General features: G+C 49.2%; 1 protein-coding gene and 3 pseudogenes across 2 annotated transcripts in view; 2 read left to right on the top strand and 2 right to left on the bottom strand.

Annotated features, from left to right (window-relative positions):
• The window catches only part of LOC144119970 (uncharacterized), a 61,565-nt pseudogene extending 35,216 nt beyond the window's left edge, over positions 1 to 26,349 (bottom strand). Inside the window, exons 1-2 of the transcript XR_013312419.1 lie at positions 26,193 to 26,349; positions 23,973 to 24,367 (exon numbers count right to left, since the gene is read on the bottom strand). The product of XR_013312419.1 is annotated as an uncharacterized LOC144119970 (transcript). The remainder of the gene's footprint in view (positions 1 to 23,972; positions 24,368 to 26,192) is intronic.
• On the bottom strand, positions 159 to 10,761 carry LOC144118581 (uncharacterized). The gene is made up of 3 exons (XM_077651483.1): positions 10,619 to 10,761; positions 1,199 to 1,523; positions 159 to 274 (listed from the first exon to the last, which is right to left on the bottom strand). Exons 1-3 carry the CDS (start codon positions 10,759 to 10,761, stop codon positions 209 to 211), a joined length of 534 nt encoding a protein of 177 aa, XP_077507609.1. The 3' UTR covers positions 159 to 208.
• LOC144118570 (uncharacterized) lies at positions 14,427 to 16,267 on the top strand (annotated as a pseudogene).
• Positions 18,169 to 19,837, top strand: LOC144121728 (uncharacterized; annotated as a pseudogene).
• Positions 26,350 to 26,591: the final 242 nt, after the last annotated feature.

Genomic DNA, 26,591 nt, shown 5'->3' with positions numbered 1-26,591 from the left:
AAAACCTTCATTTTGAAGTGGATTACCGAGCGAGCCGTGAGAGTAACACAAGTGAATTAGGAACATACAGTGAAATATCGACATAGGCAGTTAACGCCGTTAGCACGTATTAAATATGAAAACGTGTTAGCAAATAAGTGCACTTCACACAATGCGACTCGAGTGATTGATGTATCGCTTTTATAACGAAAACATAATAAAAATTCCATTATAGATGGTGCGGGTAGGTGTGGGCTGGGCACCCAGTCGCCGAGATATACGCCGTTGCTCTGTCCTAGGAAAGGAGGGACGGAAAGGAAGGAAAAATAATGTCATTAGTATCCTGTAAAAAACACAAAAAACAGAGCTATTTATTAGCGAGCATCACTGTTCAGAAGAAGGTCCTCGTGTTAAACCAACAAACAGCATTAACTAGCATAACTAGTAATTCACGCAAGCAGGTCGATGAAAAGCCGGAGCAGTTGCGGGCCTGTATACACACAAATCCATGCATTATGAAGTCATTGCTCATCATTGAAATCCCTTCAAAGAAATTCAAGAAATTCAGATTGCTCAAAAAATCTTTCCGGGTTATTTTTTTCAGAAAAATCGAAATTCTGGGGAAAAGAGCGAAAACGCACTTATCCAGTCACGTTCAGTTTGTAACTCAGAATCAAGAATTATATTACGTGGCAGCGTATACAGATCGTTCTGTCGAAAAGACGTCTGCGTAGTTTGCAGTCGGCACCGCGCGTCGGAAATAATCGGGGGATACGTAAAAAAAATCATATCTTGGTAATTTATGGTTATAGTGATTGATGATTGGTTGTTATGTGATAGGCAATGAGGAGTTAAAGAAATCATTGTAATTTGTTAACTAGAGCTGAATTATTAACTAGAGTCCGCATGTTCGCATATTCTCAGAGCGTGATGACATCATGAAATCTGAAAAGAACTTACGCAGGAAATCGACAGCGATCTAAGGGGCCTGGCGCTCATCGCAGAGCTCGCCACTGTGCTTCATTTCGCGTGCATTCTGGTATTTCCTGGACTCAAGGCAGTGCCTGACGTTGTTGTTCGTCTTTCCTGTCCGTTTAAGAATATCCGTAGCGAAAGTCTTCCACAGCTGAATACGAATTTTGTTTTAGCATGTTCGAGGTGGAAGATCCGAGACGCATACTGCGAGAAGAGCGAGAGGCGTCGCTTGTGGTGACCTCACCAGAGCGGCACCGCAGGTGGCCTCCTCAGTGAAGCGGGAGGTGGCGGCGTAGCCCTCCATGCTGGCCTCCGTCACGTGCAGCGCCACCTGGAACATGCGCACGCCAGGTGGCGCACTCCGGAGCCCGGCACCGCCGTTGATGCCCACAGATGGACGATGGGGCTGACGATGGACAAATTGTTCCACGACCTCCGCCGGAGCCAGTTCGCCGTACGCCCCGGCAAAAGAAGCCGGTACAGAGGCTGGGCCAGAAGGCGCTGCGGCTGGCTCGTTGCCGCGGCGCCGCTGCAGTTGAGCCGCGCTGGACATCCACCGGCAACTGCACCTGTTTCACGGCGGGGGAGCGGATAGTTAATGCGTACAGGCAATAAATGTTCGCTGCGGAACTAGATTAGAGCCCGCCGGGATGGCTCAGTGTTGTTAGGGCTCCCGACTACTGATCCGGAGGACCCGGGTTCGAACCCGACCGCGGCGGCCGCGTTTCGATGGAGGCGAAACACAACGGCGCCCGTGTGCTGCGTGATGTCAGTCCACGTAAAAATCTCCGGACGGCCGAAATTATTCTCTTTCTTCTCTTAGTCCCTCCTTTATCCTTTCCCTTACAGCGCGGTTCAATTGTCCGCCGATATGTGAGACAGACGCTTCGCCGTTTCCTTTCCCAAAAAAAAAACAATTCATTTTTTTTTCATTTCAGTATAAGTTGCTTCACGAACTGGGGGCCACTGAGGGTACCAAGCGTGTCGACCACATCTGGACTTACCCGGAGAGTGGCATTCCTCCTCCACGGAAGTTTTGTGGTATGTGGGCTTCAACATCTAAGAACTATGGAACCTCCCTAAGGGCACACTTTTTTGCATCTGCGGCTCTGATGGCTCAACGCAAAGGCAATGAAAACGTAATTTTACGCGGCAGCGTACACAGCTCGTTTACTCGAAAAGCCGTCGGTATAGTATATATTCGGCACCGCGTGTCAGAAATAATCTTAAAAAATAATCGTCAGAAATAATCGTCAGAAATAATCGTCAGAAATAATCGTAATTTGTTCTTCTAGTCATTTATGATTGATTTGTTTGTGATAGGCAATGACAAGTTAATGAAACCATTGTAACTAATTGATTAATTAACGAAATAAAAATAAAAACGAGAAAACGGAGTTTAAACGTGTCAATTCAGGCCACGGAATACCTCCTGTAAACAGGCGGTGAAAGCATTGGGGACATCGTGGCTTCCTCCTAACGCTGTTCCTTAATGGAATTTTATTTCTGACTTTATAGAGGACTCTCGTAGCTGTGCAGTTGCTATAGACACTTCCCAGTATTTTCACATAAGGCTCTCCTACACCCTGATTTCATAATGCCTGCATGACTGCTGATGATTCCACTGAGTCAAATGCATTCTCGTAACCAATAAAGGCTATATACAGCGGTTGCTTATATTCTGCGTATTTCGCGATCACCTGATTGATAGTGTGAATATGATCTATTGTGGAACATTCTTAACGAAAGCCTGCCTGATAATTTGGTTGATTAAACTCTAAAGTCGCCCAGACTCTATTAGAGATTACCTTAGTGAATGCCTTGCAAGCAACGGACAGTAAGGCGAAATTATTTAAGTCCTTGGAATCTCCTTTCTTGTGAAATAACATAACGTTTGCGTTCTTCCAATCTTCTGGCACCACCGATGACATAAGGCATTGCGTACACAGGATGGCTAGTTTTATAGCACAATCTCTCCTCCGTTCCTCAACAGATCTGCTGCTACCTGATCCTCGCCAAATGCTTTGCCATTGCATTTCACTTAGGCTTTCTTTACTTCCTATTTCGTTACTGGCGTGATGACAGCATGCTGTTCGCTACTGTCTCTCTCATTAACGTTCTGTTTACATTGCCTACTGTATAGATTTTTGTAGAACTCTTCGGCTACATTAACCATCTTATCCATATTGCTAATGAGATTGCCTTCCTTGTCTCTTAACGCATACACATGGTTTTTAGCCATGCCTAGTTTCCTCTTCGCCGCTTTTATGTTACCTCCGTTTTTTAGAGTATGCTCGATTCTCTCGATATTGAACTTCATTCTGTCGGCTACATTGCGCTTATTTATTAATTTCGATAGGTCTGCTAGTTGTATTTTGGCTCTAGGGCTTAACGCCCTCATGCTTTGGAGTTTCTTAGTCAGATCTTTCGTCTCCTCAGATAGCTTGCAGGTATCCTGTCGAGTCATCCTACCACCTACTCTTACGGTGGATTCCGTAATGCTAGCAGCGAGATTATAATTCACTGTTTGAACATTAAGTTCGACTTCCTCATTTAAAGCCCAAAATCATTTCTGCGGTGAAATGCTAAATTCTTGTACTTTCCCTCTTACTGCTAACCCGTTAATGGTCTTCAACTTCACTGGTGTCCTCCGTTCCCTCTTCATATCTAGGCTAATTCGAGACCTTACCATTCTGTGGTTGCTACAACGCACCTTTTCGACTAACTCCACATCCTGCGCGGTGCCATGATGGGCACATAATATGAAGTCTCATTTTCAGTCTCACCACTGGGGTTCTTCTAGCTCCACTCCCTGTTCTCACTTTTTCGGAAAAGGTATTCATGATCCGTAAATTGGCAAACTGGCTGCCCTGCTGAAGACTCGAAAAGATAGCGTAGTGAAAATTTTGCTTCAACAAGCGTTAAAGTGCGCAGGTGTTGAGCCAGAATACAAGGAAGTGGTAGAATACGTCTCCTTATAAAGCAGAGCACAGGTGTCAAAAAATAATGAAAGACGGGAACTGCAGATACCGGAATTAGTGAAGGAAACACGTTCACGTCTAGACATGGGGCCTGCCGCGGAGGCTCGGTGTTTAGGGCCGTCGGGTACAGATCCAGACAACACGGATTCGAACCCGACTGTGGCTGCCGCGTTTCGATGATAATATTATTAATTGGTTTGGGGGAAAGGAAATGGCGCATTATCTGTCTCGTATATCATTGGACACCTGAACCGCAACTCAAGGGAAGGGATATAGGGGGGAATGAAAGAAGAAAGGAAGAAAGAGGTGTCGTAGTGGAGATGTTTTAAGTGTACGACCTGGGGATCTTTAAAGTGCACTGACATCGCACAGCACACGGGCACCTTTGCGTTTCGCCGTCATCGAAACACTGCCGCTGCGGTCGGGCTCGAACCGGGGAACTCCGGATCAGTATCCGAGCGCCCTTCCCCAAAAACCAATTTTCAATTTCAATTTTTCAGGAACGAGGCAGACTTTATACTGAGTCAGCAACTGCTTCGGAACAAAATCGAAGTCAGCGAGACTCTGTGATACTAATGGAGCATTCCAGTGGGAGAGCAGGCGCACTCAAGAGCACTCCCAAAAGTTCCCTCGCAAGGCCGGCCGCCTTCCAGAGGGAGAACAAGAGCAGGAGCATTTTGATCCAATCGTAGAACAGGGGTGGTTTCGCTGTGCCGAGAGCTGTCGAGCGCAGTCTGGGCTGCTCCCTCTTCAAACGCGAGAGTGGAGTCACATTACATAAAGAAGTCCTATCCTTGCTGTTTTGCTTCCTTTTTTCGTTCTCGGCGACGTAGGTTATGACTGCTGCAAAGCGTCGGCGCTCGGCTAGCTTTGCGGAATCGATGAGCTTCATCCGGAAGCATCTGTGGGGAGCGACGGAAGAGTGGCATCGCCCTGCCTAAGTGCTGTAAGCATTCGAAGACGACGGCGACGATAGCAATGAAAGCTGGAGTACGAGCTCTGATTCGAGCTCTAGTTCCTCGTCCAGCACGCGGAGAATGCTGGGAAAGCAAGCTTGGTCACGTGGCTTACTGCTCTCGAATCGCAGTGATTGCTGCAGTGGCAGGACAAGCACTCCCTCACTCGGAGTGCTACTCTACTGCTCTTCCCTGCTCGATGCCTCTGCTCCCGTCCGCCCATTGGAATGCGCCATAAGAAGTTCGGCATTTACAGCCACCTCCATCAGCAGCAAATAAAAATGGAAGACGCTTAAGCTTCGTCCTTAAGAGTGGAACGCGACAGTGTTGTCAAGGGGTCCGCGGAACACCATTGCCTGTTCGGCGCGACTCCTTGCCCGTTAGACAATTGTCTCGCATATCTGGGTGGGCACCCGAACCGTGCCGTAAGGGAAGGAATTTTTCCGGCACGCGGGGCCCACAACTTCTACGACGCCGACTGCTTTTCGACCGAATACACTTTATTACGCCGTCATGTAAAATTGGAGGACGCTTAAGCTTCGCCTTTAAGATTGGACTGCGACACCGTGTTGCAGCGCTGCCAGGTAGTCCACGTAACGCCGTCGCCTTGCCCGTTTGACAAATCACTCGGAGTCTAATGGAGGCCTCTGAAAAAAACACAGACGCTGCTTCACTGTAGCACTTGTAGACGGCTGCGGTTCCATCCCATCTGCTCAGAATCGAACGTATTCCGACGCAGAAAGGTCGCCCACACGTGCGCCATCTGCCAGGCCAGCACAGTGCACGAAAAAGGTGGGTTTCATTGGGTCCCACTCGATAGCGCTACGTCTGCATCCCAAGTACAGAAGTTTACCGGAAACGCATGGTACTCGCTCAGTCCCGACACCTGTTTTTGCATGCTCATAATTACTCATGTACGCCTGAGTACAAATCTGGAAGATACGTTTCTAAGAAACCCGTGCTTTCACTAGACACGTCTTTATCGACGCCTAAACTGCGATCACTTTCGCAGAGGGGAAGCGCCCCCTTCTCGAATGCCAATGGCCCTGGTTGATTTGTGGACTAGACCCTGGAGCCCTCAACTACGGAACCTCATCCTTTCTTCTCTTGGTCCCCCCTTTATTTCCTCGCTTACGGCACCGCGGTTCAGATGTCCGAAGAGATATACTATATTCTAGGCATTATAGCAGAGATGTGACACAGATACTGCTCCCTTTCTTTTGCCCCAAAACCACTTTTCATTTTCCAGGTTTTTAAAGCGAAAGCTTTCCTGGCCTCGAACTTGCGATTTCGCCGTTGCGGTGGACCGAGGAGACAGATGACGTCACAACCTGCGCCTCGCCGAGGATATTGCTCTCTGTCTCTCTAGTCACTACTGCGGATGCGCCACCAGTAGCACCGAGCCACAAGGGTTCCGCCGCTGCGCAGCGGCACGCCTTTCCTCAAAATCCAAATTTCAATTTTCAGTTTTCTTTATGTCAGTGCACGTTAAAGATCCCCAGGTGGTCGAAATTATTCCGGAGCCCTCGACTACGGCACCTCTTTCTTCCTTTCTTTCACTCCCTCCTTTATCCCTTCCCTTACGGCGCGGTTCAGGTGTCCAACGATATATGAGACAGATACTGCGCCATTTCCTTTCCCCCCCAAAAACCAATTATATTATATTTTTGACCCGCCGCAGTGGCTCAGTGGTTATTACTGCGCTCGACTACTGATCCGGAGTTCCCGGGTTCGAACCCGACCGCGGCGGCTGCGTTTTTATGGAGGAAAAACGCTAAGGCGCCCGTGTGCTGTGCGATGTCAGTGCACGTTAAAGATCCCCAGGTGGTCGAAATTATTCCGGAGCCCTCCACTACGGCACCTCTCCCTTTCTTCTTTCACTCCCTCCTTTACCCTTCCTTTACGGCGCGGTTCAGGTGTCCAACGATATATGAGACAGATACTGCGCCATTTCCTTTCCCCACAAAACCTTTATTATTATTATTATTATTATTATTATTATTATTATTATTATTATTATTATTATTATTATTATTATTATTATCTCTTTCTTCTTTCCTTTTCTCCTTTATCCCTTCTTTTACGGCGGGGTTCGGGTGTTCACCGAGATATGGGAGACGGTAACTGTTCCATTTCCTTTCCCCAAAAACCAAACAAAACAAGTGACCCGATGGCGTTCATAAAGATCATTGGCGTTAATAACTTTGCAAAGGCCATTCATTTCACGAAAGGACAGGCGGCCTAGCGGCTCCGTGGGTCAGTAGAGACCTCAGTCTCGCTTTCATGTACGTGGTGTTGGTGTCCAACTGCAAAAGCCTGCTTTTATTGCGTTCCGCACACTGGAAAGGCAGCGCGGCCTCCCTGCCACCCAGGGAGGTGGCATGCAGTTAATGGTTGATCGCGAGAGATTTATCAGTAAATGAACGCTGCAGCCTAGCTATTGCTGCAGTGCCGCATGTCAGCCACAACGCTGTCAGCGGTAATGCATTCCGGCCACATCTCTCTCTCACCACCGTCAAATGTATCAAAGCACGAATAAGGCGTCCACCTATCCAGGGAACCAGTTATGCACCCTTGCTTTGCTCAAAGTCCTCGCCGTCTAGAACAATGCCAGCGCCATCGCCAATGAACACAGTGGACGCCGACATCTTTCGCTTCGTATATCGTGGATTAGCTGAGCTAATCCACATTCATTCTCCTAGCCGTGGTTTCTCCTTCCCTTGTTGCATGCACTGCCCCGATAAGAATACTGTTGGCTGAAACGTCTACATCAGCAGCCAGCTGTATAGCGCCCAATGCTTAAAGACACCGCAGGGAGACACTTCAGAACATCGACAACGCTGGCGCGAGGTTCGTTAGTCCTCACATCGGGGCCGCCATGGACTTACCCCTCTTGTCTTCGTTGAGGTCTGCGTGGCATGCATCTGTAAAAAAAAATCCGTCAAAATGACGGGAAATACCTTGGCAGCTCTATTTCCAAGCATTTGACCGTTAAAATGATGGCACCCCGTCATTTTAAAATGACGGTGCTTTTTCATCATTTTGATGTTTTTCTTGTCAATCTGAAATACAACTGAACCGTCAATTTGATTACATTTGACCATCAAAATGACGGCAGAACATCATTTCTAAATGACAGTTTTTCCATCATTTTGACGTCTTTCTTGTCAATCTGAAATACAACTGAACCGTCAATTTGATGACATTTGACCATCAAAGTGACAGCAGAACATCATTTCTAAATGACAGTTTTTCCATCATTTTGATGTTTTTCTTGTCAATGTGAAATACAGTCAAACTGTCAATTTGATAGCATTTGACCGTAGCAGTTACAGCAAGATGTCATTTCTAAATGACAATGTTTTTTCCTGACTTCGATGTCATTTTTATCGATTTGAACATATAGCCAAACTGTAATTATACCACTGATTGTCTGCGATGGCAAGCTGTCAATTTTAAAACTGTTTTTATGACTTCAAGACTTTTTGCAAATTTGAAATTATCTATAACTGTCAGTACAGCATTTGGCCATCAAGGTAATAGCAGGCTGTAATTTCGAAATGACTATGCTTTTAACCATTCCAAAATTTGGCTTGTCAACATGAAATGCAACTGTGTTGTCAGTATGATGGCCCAACACGACAAGTCTCAACATAATTCTGTGTCAATATATAGTGTGGTGAACCTGACCACATGAAAGTCACTTGCAGTGGGCAGTACCTCATAAACCATGCAACAAAAACAAATTTACATTTCTACTTGCACATTTATTCATAAATTAAAGTGCATTCAGCAGGCTCAGCAACTTTGGTGCGATTCCGCAGGCCCTGCCTTTGCCGCGCCCTTTCGTTGGGTTGCTCTGCCCAAGGTACCTGGAAACAAAACGAGGATAGAATAAATCCATGCTCCATAAACTGTGCCAATCACATACTCTGCCTACACGCGTGAAATGCCATGAATGTGTGAACTGCACTACCTTCTGCAACACACAGTATTACGAAATTGAAAGACGAGATTAAAATCAGGTAGCAACAAATGTGAGCACACTATAGTGCGCTTAAATAGCTACATATACATGCACTAACAATAGATGATGTACCTAAATGTAACCATTATTATAACTCGTAAAAACAGCCCACAATTGCACATACACACCGTATAGTATTTCTAGTAACAATAGGTGCTCATCATGTACAGGAACCATACACAGAGTCTAGAAACCATAACTATGCAAGAGCATTTTGCTGCATTTCAGTGTTTTCAGCTATCAGCCGCAAACATAGGTCAGTATTGATGTAACACCCTGATGTCCAGGTATAGGCTGCAATTGCACATGTGGCAACCATGCATACATTTAAAAACCTCATTATCATGCCTCATCATCTTACCATTTGCACAATGCTGATTATAATTTCTGTGCCCTTGGCCACAAATAAGCGGAATTTCACACCGGAAATCTTCTGAGCAATCAACAAACCTGTCACGATGATGAATGTCTTAATTTTTTTTCTTTTACACTGCAACTGTTGACACAAAGGGCGGCCAACTTCTCAGGTGCCAACATAGCAGACTTCACGATGGCTCTTTCACCTGTCCATTTCAAGTACTGAGCAATTCTGGACAAATATGGGATCACAGCATAATTTTTTTTGACAGGGGCTAATAACCCTGCCAGCCCCTAAAAGATCACCAGGTGAAAGGGGAAAGTGCCATGTAATGGTTGTGACAGTACCTGTGAAGCTGTCCTGCCTATGTGTCACGTCTCCCGTTTCAATGCAAAATGAAATCTGACATTCATCATTGCAAAAGGTTTGTTGAGTGCCCAGAAGGTGAGGTAGAGAGCTCTACTTTCTCGGGGCTGATTGTACACAGGCTACAGCGAGCACTGCATCAATGGTAACAAGGGAACCTGAGGCCTGTAAAAGTGCAGAGAGGCATCCGGCAACTTGCCACATGTGTGGACGCAACCCATAGTCAGACACACTGTAATGTTGCACTAGGACATTAGCCAGTGGACACGATTCATAGTAGAGCGACTTAAAATAACTGCATTTACACTTAATCCTCGCTCCTATTTTTCCTGACGTCGGTACTTATAAAAGTGCTGCACACATTACATTTAGCAATAATTGACAGTCGCCCGTCCTATCTGGTTCTTCGTTCTAGCCCCTTTCTTGCAGTAGCCAACCAAAAAAATAAGCAAAACACTGAAAAGTGTTATCTAGATGCACTCACAGGACACGTGACCAAGTTTAGGCAATGCAAACTGCCAGGCTTGTGCATTCATCACATGACAATGATCAAATCCGCAATTCTGCAAGTGTCAGAATACCAGAACTGGGTGCAATTTAAAATTAAAAGTCCGGCCTTCATCTCGCAATTGCCAGAGCTAGCCAATGTGCAAGGCTTGTTAGCATGTACTGCTGGCAAGCAGCACTATGTCAATAATCTTACCATTCTACTTTCTAAAGACGCCTGTGACTGGCAAATCACCATACAGGTGTGCCAAAAAAGCAACACGGTGCTGTGCCAGAGAACGAAGAAATGCACGAGAGGAATGTATGTGACGACATCAGAATTTCAGGGGAACAGGGCAGAACTGATCATTTGCAGGCACTGGCTTAGGAGGGCGAGTGCCTTTCCTCAGGAAAAAGAAGCCTGCTGCTCACACTATTGCCTCGGATTCCGATTGCTTATCAAACGCATCATCCACATTCACCCATTTACCTCTGCAAAAGTTCCATGGTGAGGGGGCAGTCGGGAGGGTACGCAACGTTGAACACAAAGAAGGCACCAAGGAGGAGGCCCATGGCCTTCTCAAGACTTCTTGTAGAATCACACGCAACGATGATCTTCTTTATGTCCCCCATGCTTGATCCTGCAAGGAAAAAAAATTAGTCACACGCAAACGCTACCCACTAAAGGGGTGATCTAATAATTCGAGTAACTCTATGGCCTTCGATGTGTACACTGAGAGAAGCCGAATTCAAATGTACTCGTAAAAAGCCATACTGGGTCTTGTTGCTAGGCCTTATGGTACCCTGGCAGTACACAGACACATGCAACATGCACTCCCTTATCAGTGCTTTACACGCCACTAATTATATCTGTTGAAGATGCTTGCTTCATGTAAACATACTACATAGAACTTGTTTATGGAAAAAGCTTTACAAATATTGCACGACAAAAAAGAATTAACTTTGTCGACAGAATACTTCGTTTTTTTTTTTAAATAATGGGGAATAGTGATGAGGTAACGAAACTTGGGCAAGCACCGAGGCAACTTTTCAAAGGCCCTCCATTTTGTACCTAGCCTGCCATGACATTGATGAGAAAAGCCAAGCTCAGCTTCGTTCATGCTTTCTAGCAGAACGTCATGCTTTTGGCAAGTCAAAAGGCCGCACATTAGTCTCGATGAACTCTGGCATATCACCTTATAGTGCGGAGATTGCCCCACCCTCCCCACTTATCAACAGTACTGCTACTGAGTTCCAAATTTTTTGTACACTCTAATAAGAATGGAAAACTACTGGCCAAACTTGCACATTGTTATCATGTTTAATTATTAAACTGTACATACATAAGATGAAGCAGCAATTAAGCCTTTCATCCAGGGCTAGCCTCATTCCTAAGTTTTGAATATGTCCTACTAAGTAGAGTGAAGTTACACAAAATCAGGTTACATCGTAGAATAATAAAATACACTGTACAAGCCATGTTTTGAGCCAAAGTTCTATAAATGACAAATACATACCAATCACAGCAAGGTGCGGAGTTGTTGGCAGTCCTTCCAGCCCCCCTTCAGCTGCAAGCTGGGAATTCACAAGCCACATGTTATTAGACTCCAGAGAAAACATCAGTGATCAGATACATGCATCTCAATAATAAATCATAACCATACTTCCAACGATCCTGCTGTCATCAAGGCACTTTCTACACCTCGGGTACAGTATCATTTCAGCAGAAATGGATGAAAATGTGGTATAAAATTACAAGACTACAAATTTACTTGATTCAATAATTCCCAGCTAATGGATACGCCAGTCGAAAGAAATTTTTGGCCCTTGTTTGAGGCTTATAGGCAATAAGCTATAAAAATGAATAGAATTTATTTGGAAATAACTATTGCTGAAATAATTAGGCCCATATCTTAATGCTATACAAGAATGAAACTGCACACTATCAGTACACGAACTAAACACTGAGCTGCCCCATCGCCACCGGACACCGACGTATGGGGCTCGGTGTGCCAGGAAGCGAGGAACAACAAAAAAGAGAGAGCGTAAGAAATAAAACAGAAAAAAGCTGATCAGTGCACGAAAAGTAGTCTGCTTTTTATTGACGAATACTTTTACGAACCTACGACAGTAGTGCCGACACCATGAATTCAAGGGAGCTGCAGATGGCCAGCATGGTAGTCATAGCACATGTCTTGGCCTGAATTACAACTGAAAATGTAGAAATGGTTTTTACGACAATTTTTACTGCCCATTAAGCCCATTCATAAGGTGTTCTGCATTTAAACAGAGGCGCATGGCGCGCTAGAGCTCGACCAACTCGATTTCGATCCTTGGCCCGCGTAGCAGTAATCGTAACCAAAAGTCAGGCTCGATCGCGATTGTATGTGCCCGCATGATAGAGATACTATAAACGACTTTCTTCGACTTTCTTCAATTAACGTGCGCCAATGCTCTTCGTACGCTTCAGTGTTCCTCACAGGAAGTTTTTTTTTACACGTGGGCGCACGCAGCCCCTGAAAATCGCTGCACGTGGCTGAACCATGAGGCCGCGATTCACGCTTTACGTAGAAGCATGTCTCTGAACGGCAATCTCGGGCCCACGGCCATCGGTGCGTGTATACATTACGCGTGAGAACTAGCGTGCTCCTCGTAGCTATGTGCCTCACAGAACGCGTACTGCACGAACGAAGCATATAAGCAGAACACTTACCTCTACCCGCTGCAGTTGATTTTCGGCTGCAGCCCATACGTTCCTTGATTGCGTCTTCGCGGCCTTCCAACGCGTCGCACACAAAAAGGCAAAATGACGCAAAAATCAGAACGCACACCCGGGCAGAAGCAGCGCGCACAAAGAAAAGCGAGAGGGAACCACGACAACCGGACTGACAGCGGGGGCCGGAAGCGCGCGTTGCGCGACATCTCACATGACGTACCCCTACGCGCCAGCCAATAGAGTTTCTCGTTTTGTGTTGCGCTCTCCGTCTCTTTCTCCTCGCTCGCTCGTTCACGGCGAAGTCTCCGTCTTTCCCGTTTGACGCCGGCGGCTCGTCAAAATAGATAAAAAAGTGGCCGTCAAAATGACGGTTTGTTTTTACAGTGCACGAGATGAACACGAGGGATGGGTGCATGCCGGCCATCCTGGGGATGTTGCGAAATCTCGCAAGCTTGGGGCAGAGGGAGTCCACGCAGGAGTGCACGATGGGCGCCGGCGGCATAGCGTGCAGCTCCTCCGGTTCCTGCGCACGCGCACATGCACTAGCAATACATAAATTCACAGCGCGTGCAACGTATATGGTGGTGTCTGGCAGCTGGGCGTCAGCTTTAAAAACGCGATGGAATCATGGCTGCCGAGTGTTTATTCAGAATTACCACCTGCGGTTGTACCGGTGTCGAAACACTGCACAAGAATCGAAATCCGACTCGACATCATTAAAAAGTAGGAGTCAAGCCATGGGGTAAAAACAGGCTGAGACGTTGACTACGGACTTTCGATTCAGAAATCGGAGGCCCAAGACCTCTATCATACTGATGCCAAAACTTCGCAAAGCCCATGCATATATAGGGGCGGCTCTGATTCTCGGAAACTCAGAAACACGACGCTAAGGGTACTGAACGTAACTGCTCAATACCGCTAAAAAAACGAGCACTGCAGTTAAACAAATGCTACAAGGCGCCCCTCCCCCGGCTCACAGACTCTGCTCCGATTTCTCGACACAGGCGCCGCTCCTATTTCATTGATCAAGCTGCAGGCTTCGCTGCGGAACGCATGAGCGGTACAAGTGTTTTCACTTCCGTGGTAGGTTACACAGCATGTTACACAGCAAGAAATATGATATTAGCTCATAACGCGAAGTCCCGGCCCAAATCTGCAGCAATGACGTGTCGGCTGTAAAGCTCAAGAGGGCCAAATGGAACTCACCTGCGCACGGCAGACGGAGACCGAGATCATCTTCCTGCGCAGCCGAGGCAGAATCACAGAGCCCCACAGCCGGCACACATACGTGAACAGCTCCTGCGTGTCCAGGAGGCCGAACACGCTCTCCGCCGCGAGAGAGGCCCGAGCTTCCACCAGAGGGGTGCGGTCGCATACCGCGTCGGCTCCTTGACAGATCGCAATCAATTGCGATACACCAACTTTTCCCCCTGCAAGCCTGGTATCATCGTCTCCAGGAACCTCAGCGGCACCCGTCTACACCACGTTTGTTAAGGTGGGGCCAATTTTTGACCTCTTTTCGGTCATTTGAAGCTTTCGTCACGCCTCGGTGGTGCTAAGCCTAACGGCGCCGGGGCTTGCGATGGCCCCGGTCGGGGATCCCTCGGATCTGGCGGCTCCAAATCAAGTCACCGGATACGACCCGCAGTCCTTGCAGATCGTAACAATGGATACCCATCAATCCGAGGATACGACTCAAGGCGAGGATCCTCTACCAACCGTGGACGAATACCTCCAAGATATGGTCCGCGTCTGGCGCGGAAAGAAGAACGCGGCGGCGGCATCGAGGGACGCTGGTGCTGGTGCCACCCAGCAACAGGCGCCGGCTAGCTCTGCGCATACGCAGGGCGGGAGTGCGCTGAACGCAGCCTCGAAGAGCTCCAAGCAACTCCGGTGGCGGCGGCAGAGCACGCCGCGCATTGAAAAAGATGACATCGCCGTGGTGCTGAAACCAAGAAACACGGTCGACCTCAAGGCAACTTTTGGTCCTGGACGAGCCGGCGCTGCAGTCGGCAGCATCCTCGGGGACGACGCAAATGCTGGACTTGAGGTGTGGCCCGTTTGGGACCAAAACGTCCTTGTATGTGCACTGAAATCTGTCGACGCCGCGGAGAAGCTACTCCGGGATATTGTGCTGCCGGTAGGGGAACGCGAGCTACCGTTCCGGGGACACCCTAAACTCTCCGGTGCGTTCTGTCGAGGCGTCGTGACTGTTTCGCCGGACGAAACGTCTGAAAACGTTAAACGAAAACTCAGTGCGGAACAAAATGTGGTGTCTGTGCGCAAGCTAGGGGGAACCCCGGTTGCGGTGATCACCTTCGCGGGGACCAAGGTGCCACGGACGGTGTTGTACAGCTACGAACGGCTCCCTGATCGCCTGTACAAGAAAACAGTGCCAGCATGCCACCGCTGGGGCGCAGTGGGCCATCGGGCCGATGCGTGCCCGCGACCGCAGCCGGGCCGCTGCAAACGCTGCGGAGTCCAGGCTCCCGATGCCACTCCTGACGGCCCGGCAGAACATGACTGTGTTCCGAGCTGCCTCATCTGCGGAGGCGGTCACCCTACCGGAGGTCCTGGCTGTGCCGGGCGGTTCCGGAAAGCCATCAAACCGAGCTCCCCATCCGGATCCAAACCGAAGACAAAGACGGGTCCCAAGCAGGCTCCTCCGCCCAAGGCCAAGAAAGCGCCAGCCGATCAGGAAACCAAGGCCAAACCCGGCACATCGAAACCTGTCAAGTCCGCGACCCAGGCGGTGCCCCCGGTCCTCAACGCCAGGGACTTCCCGCCCTTGGCACCCTTCCAACCATAGGTGAGCAGTTGGAGTAAGGCAGTCTCCGGGCCCCCTACCCGTCCCTCCCCTACCGAAACCGCCCTACAGCAGCAGGTAGAGGAGCTCAGGCGCCAGAACCAAATTCTAGCGCGCAAAATTCAAGAATTAGAGGCCAAACAGGCCGGGTCATCCGAACCATTGCAAGAAGCTGAGCCAGATGACGAGGATGACGGATCATCCGTAACATCTTGCCTCACTAGCGTCTCGCTGCAGTGCGGGGACACGGTAGTTCGATCTGCTGGTCTCGTCGCCGGCCTAGAGGCACTGCAGCGCAAACCGAGCAACTGGAGGAGCAAGTGGCGGCCCTCCCGAATCAAATCATGTCAGCAGTCCGCGAGTCCTTCCAGGACATGTTCAAGGCAGCTTTAACGCAAGCACTTCCCGACCTTATTGCCCAGGTCACTGACTCGGTCCTTAAAGCCGTGCAGCCCTCGGTCAGCACCCAAATTAAGAACGCCACTAGCTGCGAATCTTCTCACCTCAAACGTAAGACAGCCTCCCGCCAGGCAGCGGAGGAACATGGTACAGGCTCTGCAGCTGGTGGGTCGGCGCGGCCAATCGCTGGGGTTGCGCTGGCTCTCTGCCAGAGCTAGTCCGCTCGCCCGTAAATAAATAGAACAAAATGGCTAGCAGATCTAACAGGAATGATAAAAACCTTGAAAAATTCCAGATAATCCAATGGAACTGCAGGGGTTTCAGAGCTTGGAAAAAACGGTCACACCTCCAGCTCTACCTGCAGTCCCTAGGAGACATGCCGGCACTCATTGCCCTGGAGGAGCCCGGCATAGACGCTAAATTATCAGGCTACAGCACCTTTCAGGGGGACGCCTCTACGTGCTTTTTGGTGAATAAAGCTTACACCGTGGTTCAGGTCGACTTAGACTTGAGTACCGAGCACGAATATACAATGGTCCGGGTGCTGCCTCTCAGACGCCGCGACCCGTCAATACATATCCTCAACATATCCTGCCCTCCACATAAGCCGCGAGTAACTTTTAATGAAATCTTCCTTCGCGCGATAAAAATGGCAGCCAAAGAGCCTCTAGTGATCGTTGGAGACTTCAATGCTCCCAGCCTTCATTGTGGCTACCACTTCGAACAGGCAAGAGGACGTAAGCTGGCGGAGCTCATCTCCACCCTCAGCCTCACGTTGCTCACGGACGCGGCGTATCCCACCCGAGTGGGGAATTCGGTAACCCGTGACACGTGTCCCGACCTTTCTCTCGTTAAAAATGCTAGAGCGGCTGCTTGGGAGAACTTGGGAGATTCTCTAGGCAGCGATCACCTCCTTCTCCGGATTACACTCATGGCGAAGGCAGCGCGCAAAAAATGGGGTCAGGCCAAGCTGACCGATTGGCACAAATTCCGAAATCACACTATCCCTCCCGTATTATTTTCCGGCGGCTACGCGGAGTGGGCTAACCACATATACAACATTCAGAAACAACACGTCACAACACTACAAACCACCGAAGAGATCCCCGCAGTGGACACCCACCTCCTGCATTTGTGGGAGGCGCGCCGGAGCTTAACTAAACGGTGGAAAAAGCAGAGCACTAATCGCAAATTACGCGACCGCATAGCCAAACTCACAGAGCAGGCTGCAGCGTATGCTGCCGAACTCTCAGATTCAAACTGGATAGCACGCTGCGACGCCGCAGCTCATCAGATGAGCTCGAAGGGGACGTGGCGTCTCTTTCGCATTCTAATCGACCCCTCCCAAACGAGAGGGGAGATGCAAAAGCAGCTCCGGCGGGCTCTGCAAGGGTATCAAGGTACGACGGCGCAACTTGCGGACACTTTGTGCGACAGATATCTCTGTCGTACGGAGGACCCGCCTGGGCCTGAGTGCATGTGCTCCGGCAGGCCTAATGAAACACTTGATGCCCCTTTTGAGTGGCACGACCTTAAGGCGGCCTTAGCAAAAATGCGCCGGGGTACGGCTCCGAGACGAGATCACATAACAGTGAACCTGTTGGCGAACCTACCGGACCCAGCCTACCTCCATTTATTAGAATACATCAACCAGATCTGGGACGGGCGTGCACTCCTTCCCGAGTGGAAAACGTCACTTGTGACGTTTATCCCTAAAACAGGTAAGGCCGTGAATACGGACAACCTGAGGCCCATATCACTGACCTCATGTGCGGGCAAGCTTATGGAGACGATGGTTCGGGATTGCCTCTCTCCATACCTGGAGAGTAAGGGCGTCTTTGCAGTCACCCTGTTCGGGTTTCGCCCCCACATGTCTGCACAGGATGTCCTTCTCCAGCTGCACAGGGATGTCATACGACCCACAACTATGCAACACAATGACAAAGCCATCCTCGCCCTTGACCTGAAAGGGGCTTTCGACAATGGTAAACACGGAAGCATCCTGGCCAACTTGAGTTCTACCGATTGTGGGGCTAGGGCCTACGCGTATGTAAGAGATTTCTTGACTAATCGCCAGGCCTTCCTTCGGATTTAGGGCGAGGAATACGGCCCTTACATGATGGGAACACGGGGTACCCCTCAGGGAGCGGTGTTATCACCGCTCCTGTTCAGCATAGCTATGATGCGCCTCCCAAGCCAACTGGCCCGGGTGGAAGGCATTCAACACGCGTTATATGCAGATGACATTACAATTTGGACCACTGAGGGGAGCCTTGGGGACATGGAGGCCCGCCTTCAGCAGGCCGCTTCCATAGTCGATTAGTATGCTATGGACTGTGGGCTCCAATGTGCTCCAGCGAAATCAGAGCTTCTGCATGTCAGAGCGAACCCAAAGGATAGGACAGCAATTCACATCTCTGTCAGGAGGTCCTATTAGAGAGGTGGAAGAGCTCCGTATTCTGGGCCTTTTCATTCACCACAGACTCAGACCGGACTCAACCATTGTGAAACTCAAGAGAGTAGGCGAACAGGTAGGGCGTATTATCCGCCGCGTTTCCAACAAGCGGGGTGGTCTGCGGGGCAGGGACGCGCTTCGGCTCGTCTATGCCTTCGTGATTAGGCGGATCCTCTACGCCGTGCCATATCTCCGCACTACTAAGCAAGACGAGGCGCGAATAGACGCCACCATCCGCAAGGCAACTAAGCGAGCCCTGGATCTCCCGGTGGCTACCTCTAATGCCAAACTGAAGGCATTGAGGGTGCTAAACTCCTACCAGGAGCTGCGGGAGGCCCACCTCATGAACCAATACACGCGGCTCATGCAGACGGTCCCTGGGCGCCGCCTGCTAAACCGCTTACACATCCAACACGACTGCACTCCAGAAGAGACGGAGCGTATCCCGGTGCTGTGGCGCCATATGCTCTGGGTGTCCCCGCTCCCCCGTAACATGGACCCCGACATGCACGAAAACAGAAGACAAGCGCGGGCTCGGGCTCTTGAGAGACAACACGGCTCCCGACCCGGTGTATATTATGTGATCGTAGCAGGACCGTCGCCCACGGGATTTTACACGGCCGCTGTTGTTCACCAGGAAATGCACGTCGATGGACTCTCTTTTAGAGCCCCGAATTCAATGCGAGCCGAGGAAGTAGCGATAGCGCTTGCTGCCGCCCACGCTAATTCGAGAATCATCATTACGGACTCCCGAAAAGCATGTGATCACTACTTGGCTGGGGAGATCTCCCCCTTAGCTGCTTGCATTCTAAGACGGACTGCCACTGATCCAACACCGAAAAGAATCATTTGGGCTCCTGGCCATCAGGGCGTACGAGGTAATGAGGCCGCTGACGCGGCTGCCCGAGCGCTTATTTACCGGGCTCCTCATCCCAGCTCTTCTGGCGCGGAGACTAACCAGCCGCTGCTGCGATTCAGGGAAATAATAACGCATTATAGCGACAACCACCGCCTTTTCCCGGCCCCTGCCAAGGGGCTGAGTAAGACGGAGGAACGAACTTTAAGGCGCCTGCCGACAGGTACTCTGCTCTGCACTGCAATCTTAAAGCATTAGGATCCTAACACGGATGGGCGATGCCCGCACTGTGGGGAGACCTGTGATATCTTCCACATGGTGTGGGCATGTACTCAAAATCCCCACCTCCCCCTTTCCCCTACCCCTTCCAGAGAGGCATGGGAGACTGCCCTCCTCAACTGCTCCTCGCTTGAGTCCCAAAGGGCTCTGGTGAAACGGGCGAGAGACGGGGCATTGTCATGCGATGTCCCGGACTAGGGACGCCGACCATGTAGCGGGGCCACTCTGTGGCTCCCAAACTCTATTGCTGCAATTAAAAGTTTTCACCACCACCACCACCGCCGCGAAGTTCTTGGCGGCGGGGACGTGGCTGACGTTCATGGCGAGCGCCCGTCATCCTGTTCCAGACGACCCTGTCGAAGCGACGTGGCTTGAGGAACATTCCAGAGATTCTTCTGATCGTGCTGCTCGTGCAAGCGAGGTGGCGCGTGCTTCAGCTTGCATTTCTTGTTCTCTCCCTCCTCCTGGCATAATGCCTTGTGGAGCGCGACAGAAGTTGGCAGAAAAAAATAAAAATAAAATAATGCAAAGTTCGGGGACATCATACAAATGAAAAATCTCCAGCTTAAAAATGCTTCCAAATTGAAAATGGGTTTTCCAGGAAAGAAAATAGCGCAGTAATTGACCATTTGCGGAAATCGAGCGCCACCTGTCATGCAAATAGGGAAGCGCCGCTGGCACTAGGTTGGAAAGGGGTTCCCGACCAAACATATGCAAGGCAGCGTTCAGCAGTTCACGCGCGCTTGTTTTGTTGGTTTTGTGTTATTTTTTGGACGGGCACGTGCGTTTGCAATGAAAGATCATTTGCGTGGACACCCGAACCACGCTGTAAGAGAGGAAGGGATCAAGAAAGAAGTAAAAGAAGATACGAAGAAAGAGATGTCGCAATGGAGGGCTCAGGAATAATTTCGGCCACCTGGGTATTTTTAACGACCTGCCGCGGTGGCTAAGGGGTTAGGGCGCTCGGCTACTCATCCAGAGCTCCCGGGTTCGGTCCCGACCGCGGCGGCTGTGTTATTACGGAGGCAAAACGCCAAGGCGCCCGTGTGCTGTGCGATGTCACTGCACGTTAAAGAACCTCAGGTTCTCGAAATTATTCCCGACCCCTTCACTACAGCACCTCTTATTCCTTTGTTCTTTCACTCCATCCTTTATTCTTTCCTTACGCGCCGTTTGGTGTCCCCCGATATATCAGACAGATACTGTGCCATTTCCTTTCCCCAAAAACCATTATTATTATCTTTAACGTGCACTGACATCGCACAGCACATGGGCGCCTTTGCGAACGCAACGCGGCCGTTATGGCCATTCCTGCATCTCAATCTCCTTCACCAGATGGAAACGCAAATAAACAGAACATCTCCTATTCACCAGGATTGAAAATGACACTGGTCGAAATCAAGCATGAAATGAGCTGCGTGACTGCCTCCAAAATGACTACACGCATAAGTTTGTATTTTTTGCAGCATACTTGAAAAGCTATTATGTCGCTGAGAAACGACGCGTTCACTGCCTATAGCGGTGCTGCAGCACGGCCTCATGAAGCATCTATATACCTGAGCTCATGGCTCTGATCCAATCTAAAAATCTTGTTAAATTTTGGGGTGTGCGGTAGACGACTCAAAGTTCTCAATAATAAAACATTTATTTGTACCGTCAGCAAAAAAGTTTACGTGGTGCCCATGTTTCAGATATTGACAAGGCTGCAGAATAGCTATCATGGCGTTTCACCTCCCTCTCGCTCCTCATATCCCACATTTCTTCATACTATAATACACCCACCCTTTCGTCCAGTTCAACAAGCCTTCGTGGTATGGGAGGTATCGTCTTTCTTACGTATGCATGCCTCGGCCACATGCAAGTAAACCAAATAACATGTATTATTCGTGTAATATGGTGTGCTGGTAGAGAGAGAAAAATAACTTTATTGGCACCCGTGAGCCAATTTGACGGGAGTCAATTCACTGTAACTCCCAATCATTCCGCACGTAGCAGACAGCCGGGATGTCTTCGATTGCGGCTGCAGCCATGGCCAGACCGATGAATTGACTCTGGTCTTGTTCTTCCCGGTTGAGCGGCAGTGCCTTCCAGGTATCAGTATTTGTGTTCGGCTCTCCATAGACAGGGGAACTCCACACCCTTTGGCCAAGTCCACAATTCCGTCGCATTTCTTGCACCGAGGGCTGAACACCTCGGGGTGCCATCGGCTTAAAGGCTGCGCATTCGGAGAGACTCCCGTTTGATGTTTCATCCATGCTACCTCTTCTGTCAGAAAGTTTCTTGTGTACACTTCGGTACGACTGACATTCCAACATGTACTGATTAAGGATCTCCTGATACGTAGTAAGCTCTTCATAGTAATGCAGGGCCTCCTCGCAAGAGACACCACTTGGATCCCGTAAAGAAGGGAGAAATGGGGGCCGTAGTGGAGGGCTCCGGAATAATTTCGACCACCTGGGGATCATTAACCTGCAGTATCGCACAACACACGAGCGCATTTTGCATTTCGCCTATATCGAAAGGCGGACGCCGCTCTCGGGTTTAACACAGGTACTGTGGCTCAGCAGGCACGTCATTCTCGTATTCCGCGGCGTCTGTATATAGAAGCCATCCTGCCCACCTTCAAGCCTAGCCTGCGAGGTTCTGGCTCTGTCCCTGCGTCTGGCCTCGTTATGCACCGGGTGCATATTTTGGGGCAGCGGAGGTACCCCAGCTTCTTCCTGACCATTGCGGAGACTTTGTCCGTATTCCTGGAGCAGGCCCGGTGCTCCTGCTCCAGCCTCTCCAGACCACTTTTACTCGTGCGACTGCGCAGTGGTCGCCGGTATTGGGATGCTCGAGCCGCTTCCATGAGCTCATCCAGAGTGTTAGATACTCTGAGGCCCAAAGTGTGGTTGGTGGACGTGTCTGGGGCCGTAGCGAGCAAAGTCAGCTCATGCTTCGAACGAATATAGGAGTCGTGGAGGCATATCTAGAGCCCATCTGGATCCGGTGTTCTACCGAAAAGTCGGAAGCTCTCTCCTCACCGTCGATGTTGTGGCTCAAGAATAGAAATCCGGATCATAGAATGGACTTAAGAATAAAGGGCAAAGTCATTCCTATGATGGAGAGTACCTGGGACTGAAAATTCAGGCTAATATTCCGAACTGATTCAGAGACTTGAAGCCACCACGACCCAAATGCGCAGGCTTCGCAGGAGAAAAGCCAACAAGCACACTGGCACGATGGAGGCATATCATCTTAGACTGGTGGAGTCTTTTGTGATTAGCAGAGTATTATACGTCACCCCATACTTAAAGCTTTACAAAGCAAAGTAGGAGGAGCTGGACATTATTATCAGGAAGGGGATTAAAACGGCCCGTTCCCCAAACACGTAATAATAATAATAATAATAATTGGCTTCCGGGGAAAGGAAATGGCGCAGTATCTGTCTCATATATCGGCGGAAACCTTACCTGCGCCGTAAGGGAAGGGTTAAAAGACGGACTGAAAGAAGAAAGGAAGAAACAGGTGACGTAGTGGAGGGCTCCGGAATAATTTCTACCACCTGGGGCTTTTTAACATGCACTGACATCGCACTGCACAGGGGCGCCTTAGCGTTTTGCCTCCACAAAAACGCAGCCGCCGTGGTCGGAACAGTGAGCACATTCCGTACATTCTGTTAAGCGGCGGCACTGCCATCCCTGCGCGTGTGTCTCCCGACCTGGCTGACCGCGGACTGTTGCCGCCCCTGCTCCTGAGGTGTCAGTGCCTTCAATTAAGCCCGTCTCACAATTTACTTATTTATCTATTTAAGAAATACTGCATGCTTACGATGCCCAAGCAGGCGAGGTCAGTACAATAAAGCTAATGCATCAGCAAAACAAAAAAACATATCACAGAATAGTATATTGATAATTACAATTAAAAAGCAAAGCACGGTTGAACATACCGCAATTCAACTGCTGGGAGATAAACATGGTCTAAATTGTCTTTTCGCCCCGAAACGCAGTGGAGCTGAAGATTTTCAATGATGTGCGGTCCGGAAAGTACGAGAAATTCGTGGAAGCACGCGCATAAAAAATGTAAACAGCAACGCCTCAAAACAACTTCGTAGGGACGACATTATCCCCTTCAACTACACTACTACATAGGAGGACTGTAAGGGCGGTAGCACGACGCGCAACGGTGAATCGTCATGGCCATGGTATACCTCCCTGTTATGCGCAGTTTGACATGAGCTGGTTCTGTTGCTATGATGGCTTATCAAGTTCAGCCAAGGTCAGGGATCAAACCGACAAGGAGATCGACTTTTGAATCTGGTAGAGCTATCGTTCTAAAAAAAGGCTCTCACGGGTGTGCCGGGCGAAGGAGAAGTCGGCCAGCTTGACCTGCCTCTTGGCGCTCAGGAGGATGTCCTCACACTTGAGGTCTCGGTGGACGATGTTCTGCCTGTGCAGGTAGGCGACCGCGTCGCATATCTGGTCGAAGTAGTGGAAGGCCTTGCTCTCGGAGAAGCGGCCGTCCTTGGTGATCTTGAGCAGAAGGTCCCCCTGCGTGGCCAGATCCATGACGACGAACACCTTGCGCTTGATCTCGAGGATGTCGTAGACGCGGATGATGTTCGGGTGCTGCAGCTTGGGGATGATGGCCAACTCCCGGGGCAGGAAGTGGTACACATACTCGCGCGGGGCCAGGTGCCGAGGAATGATCTAGACCGCATAGCGCTGGTCACCCTTCACGCCGATCCTGTGTCCGGTGGCAGAGAATGAGTCCGTCAGACTGGCTCTGAATCAATGTCGCGGAGATACCACGCTTCGCTGTTTAAGCTTTTTAGGAATCATTCCAGTCCGGGAAGCATTCGGATAAATACACGAAGAAAGGCTTTGAGGCCAGAGCAAAACAATTAATATTTTACTTGCCGGAGCAGAGGTCATGGCATGAGAAATTCCGCAGTAGGTAGCTGCGGAATAACATAAACTATGAGCGTCTTAATGTGCACGTGAATTGCCGCACATACCAAATTCCGCGTTTCGGCTCCGTCGAAATTAATTTACTCGTATCGTGTTCAATGGCAATCTCGTATTCAGTAGTATAACACCATGTACAAAGAGGCACTGCGGTAGAGATGTTCTATGCCTTAACCGAAAATTTCCTCAAATAGAACCAAAAATCCTTAGTTCAGAACCCCCTTTCTTTTGCAGCCGCTTGAGAACTTCACCTTTTGGAAAAAAGTAAGACAATTCCGGTTCTAAAAGTTATCTCAAACTCTGTGAAAACTACCTTTCCGCCCATTTTTACTCCACAAAATTCCCAAAAAGGGGGAAATTTCCTGAATGGTAATCACTTCACTACGGTGAGTAAGCAGAAAAAGATTATGCTCAACGCAAGCAAAACATTCCCTTATCTTAAATTGTCACGACGCAATCCTCATCTCTTTCTTCGTTCCCAGTACAACCTTTGTCTTATCCCCAGGGCTCACGTACCCTGGAATTATGTTTTTATGTTTTTTTGCCATCTACTACGCACGTTGGCTTCCTGAATATGACTTCTTTGTTCGCAAACCAGCACTGGCAACTGCTCAAGATACAGAATAAAACTAAGGCATTGAAAATCGACTATCCCGAGACTATATCAGATGTCACCAACACAAATGTTTGGAATTTCACGACGCAAGAAGCTAGAAAAGTTTAAATAAAAACCAAAATGCTTTAGAAGTTCACATGATAATGGCAGCCAGTATTATTCACATCGGTTTCAAACGTCACCCATTCAAGAGATTAAACACAGGGCTGGAAATAAATAATTATGTTAGAATTTATTTCCGTCCCGAATCACCTCATAGTCTTTACCTTTAGCAAATCAATGGTCTCGACCTGCAGTCCTTTGACCCGGATAAGAATAGCATGGAATCAAAGAAAAATAATTTTTTTTATATTGCCTTTCCTGAAGGCACTACAGCGGTCGCATGAAGATATTGTGAACTGCGCTGATCTCAATTCGCTTAGGAGCAGCGCTTTTACTCCGATAAATAATGTTCTCAAGGGAGTCAGCAACGCATTCGTAGAGACGACTGACACTTTTTGCTGCAATTTTATATATGAATCGGTTAAAAAAACGCAGCTTTTGCTTTGCCTCCCTAAGATAGAGGAAGAAAGTGGTGCGAATTTCAGCAGGCTCTTGAGAGTACTGCATTGTTATAAGCGTTTTTACAGAACAATTTTAATGAAATGGCTGATCTTGAGCAGCGTTTTCACGCTTGTATTAGAAGTAACCAATCGAAAACTACAATATCTATGATGTGTTTTCGCCGGCAAAGACTGTCTCCAAAGTAGGGAGTAGCCCAATGGCTGTAAACTATAAGTGCAAGGCATCTGGTACTACTGTGCGTAGCCTGAAAGGCCGCACCGATCTACAGCAGCTAATGAGACTTCCTGTATGAGTACCAGCGGTTCTAACGGAATGCAAAGAACCTCTTGATTGCAAGATCCGGTGTCATCTTCTACAAGACAGACCTGCTTTCAGAAGTATCTCGTTGCTGCTGCCACGCAAGCGTGGCCTGCATCCTGCTCACCTGACTTTATAGTAGCTCCCTTGTCCAATTTTGTGGCCCAGGATGTAGCCGGCGAGGGCCAGGAACTGCTTGGAAGTGGTGGCTCGGACGGCGGGCGGACTAGGATACCTCGCGGCCATGCCGCCGGAGTCTCGGGGCAGCTCCGCTCAGCTCCGCGTGGGCGCCGCCATAACAACTTCGTCGTCGTCCTCAGCCGCCCCGGACACAGCGTTTGGCATGCATCGTCCTTTTCGCTGCCGAATTAGGTTCGGGTACGGGTGTAGACTGTACGCAACATAGTAAGCGGAAAGCTTCGACGACCTCGCCTTCTTGACCTACTGTAGGGAAACGTCATATTCTGTCCTGGGCCGTTCATGGCCTCCACAAGTACCCCATCGGGCACCAGCCACCAAAAATGCA

The sequence above is a fragment of the Amblyomma americanum genome, chromosome 2 (genome assembly GCF_052857255.1).
Source record: "Amblyomma americanum isolate KBUSLIRL-KWMA chromosome 2, ASM5285725v1, whole genome shotgun sequence".
NCBI classification, from domain to species: Eukaryota; Metazoa; Arthropoda; class Arachnida; order Ixodida; family Ixodidae; genus Amblyomma; species Amblyomma americanum.
Note: the sequence above shows the minus strand (reverse complement) of the source record. Positions and strands in the feature narration are given on the sequence as shown.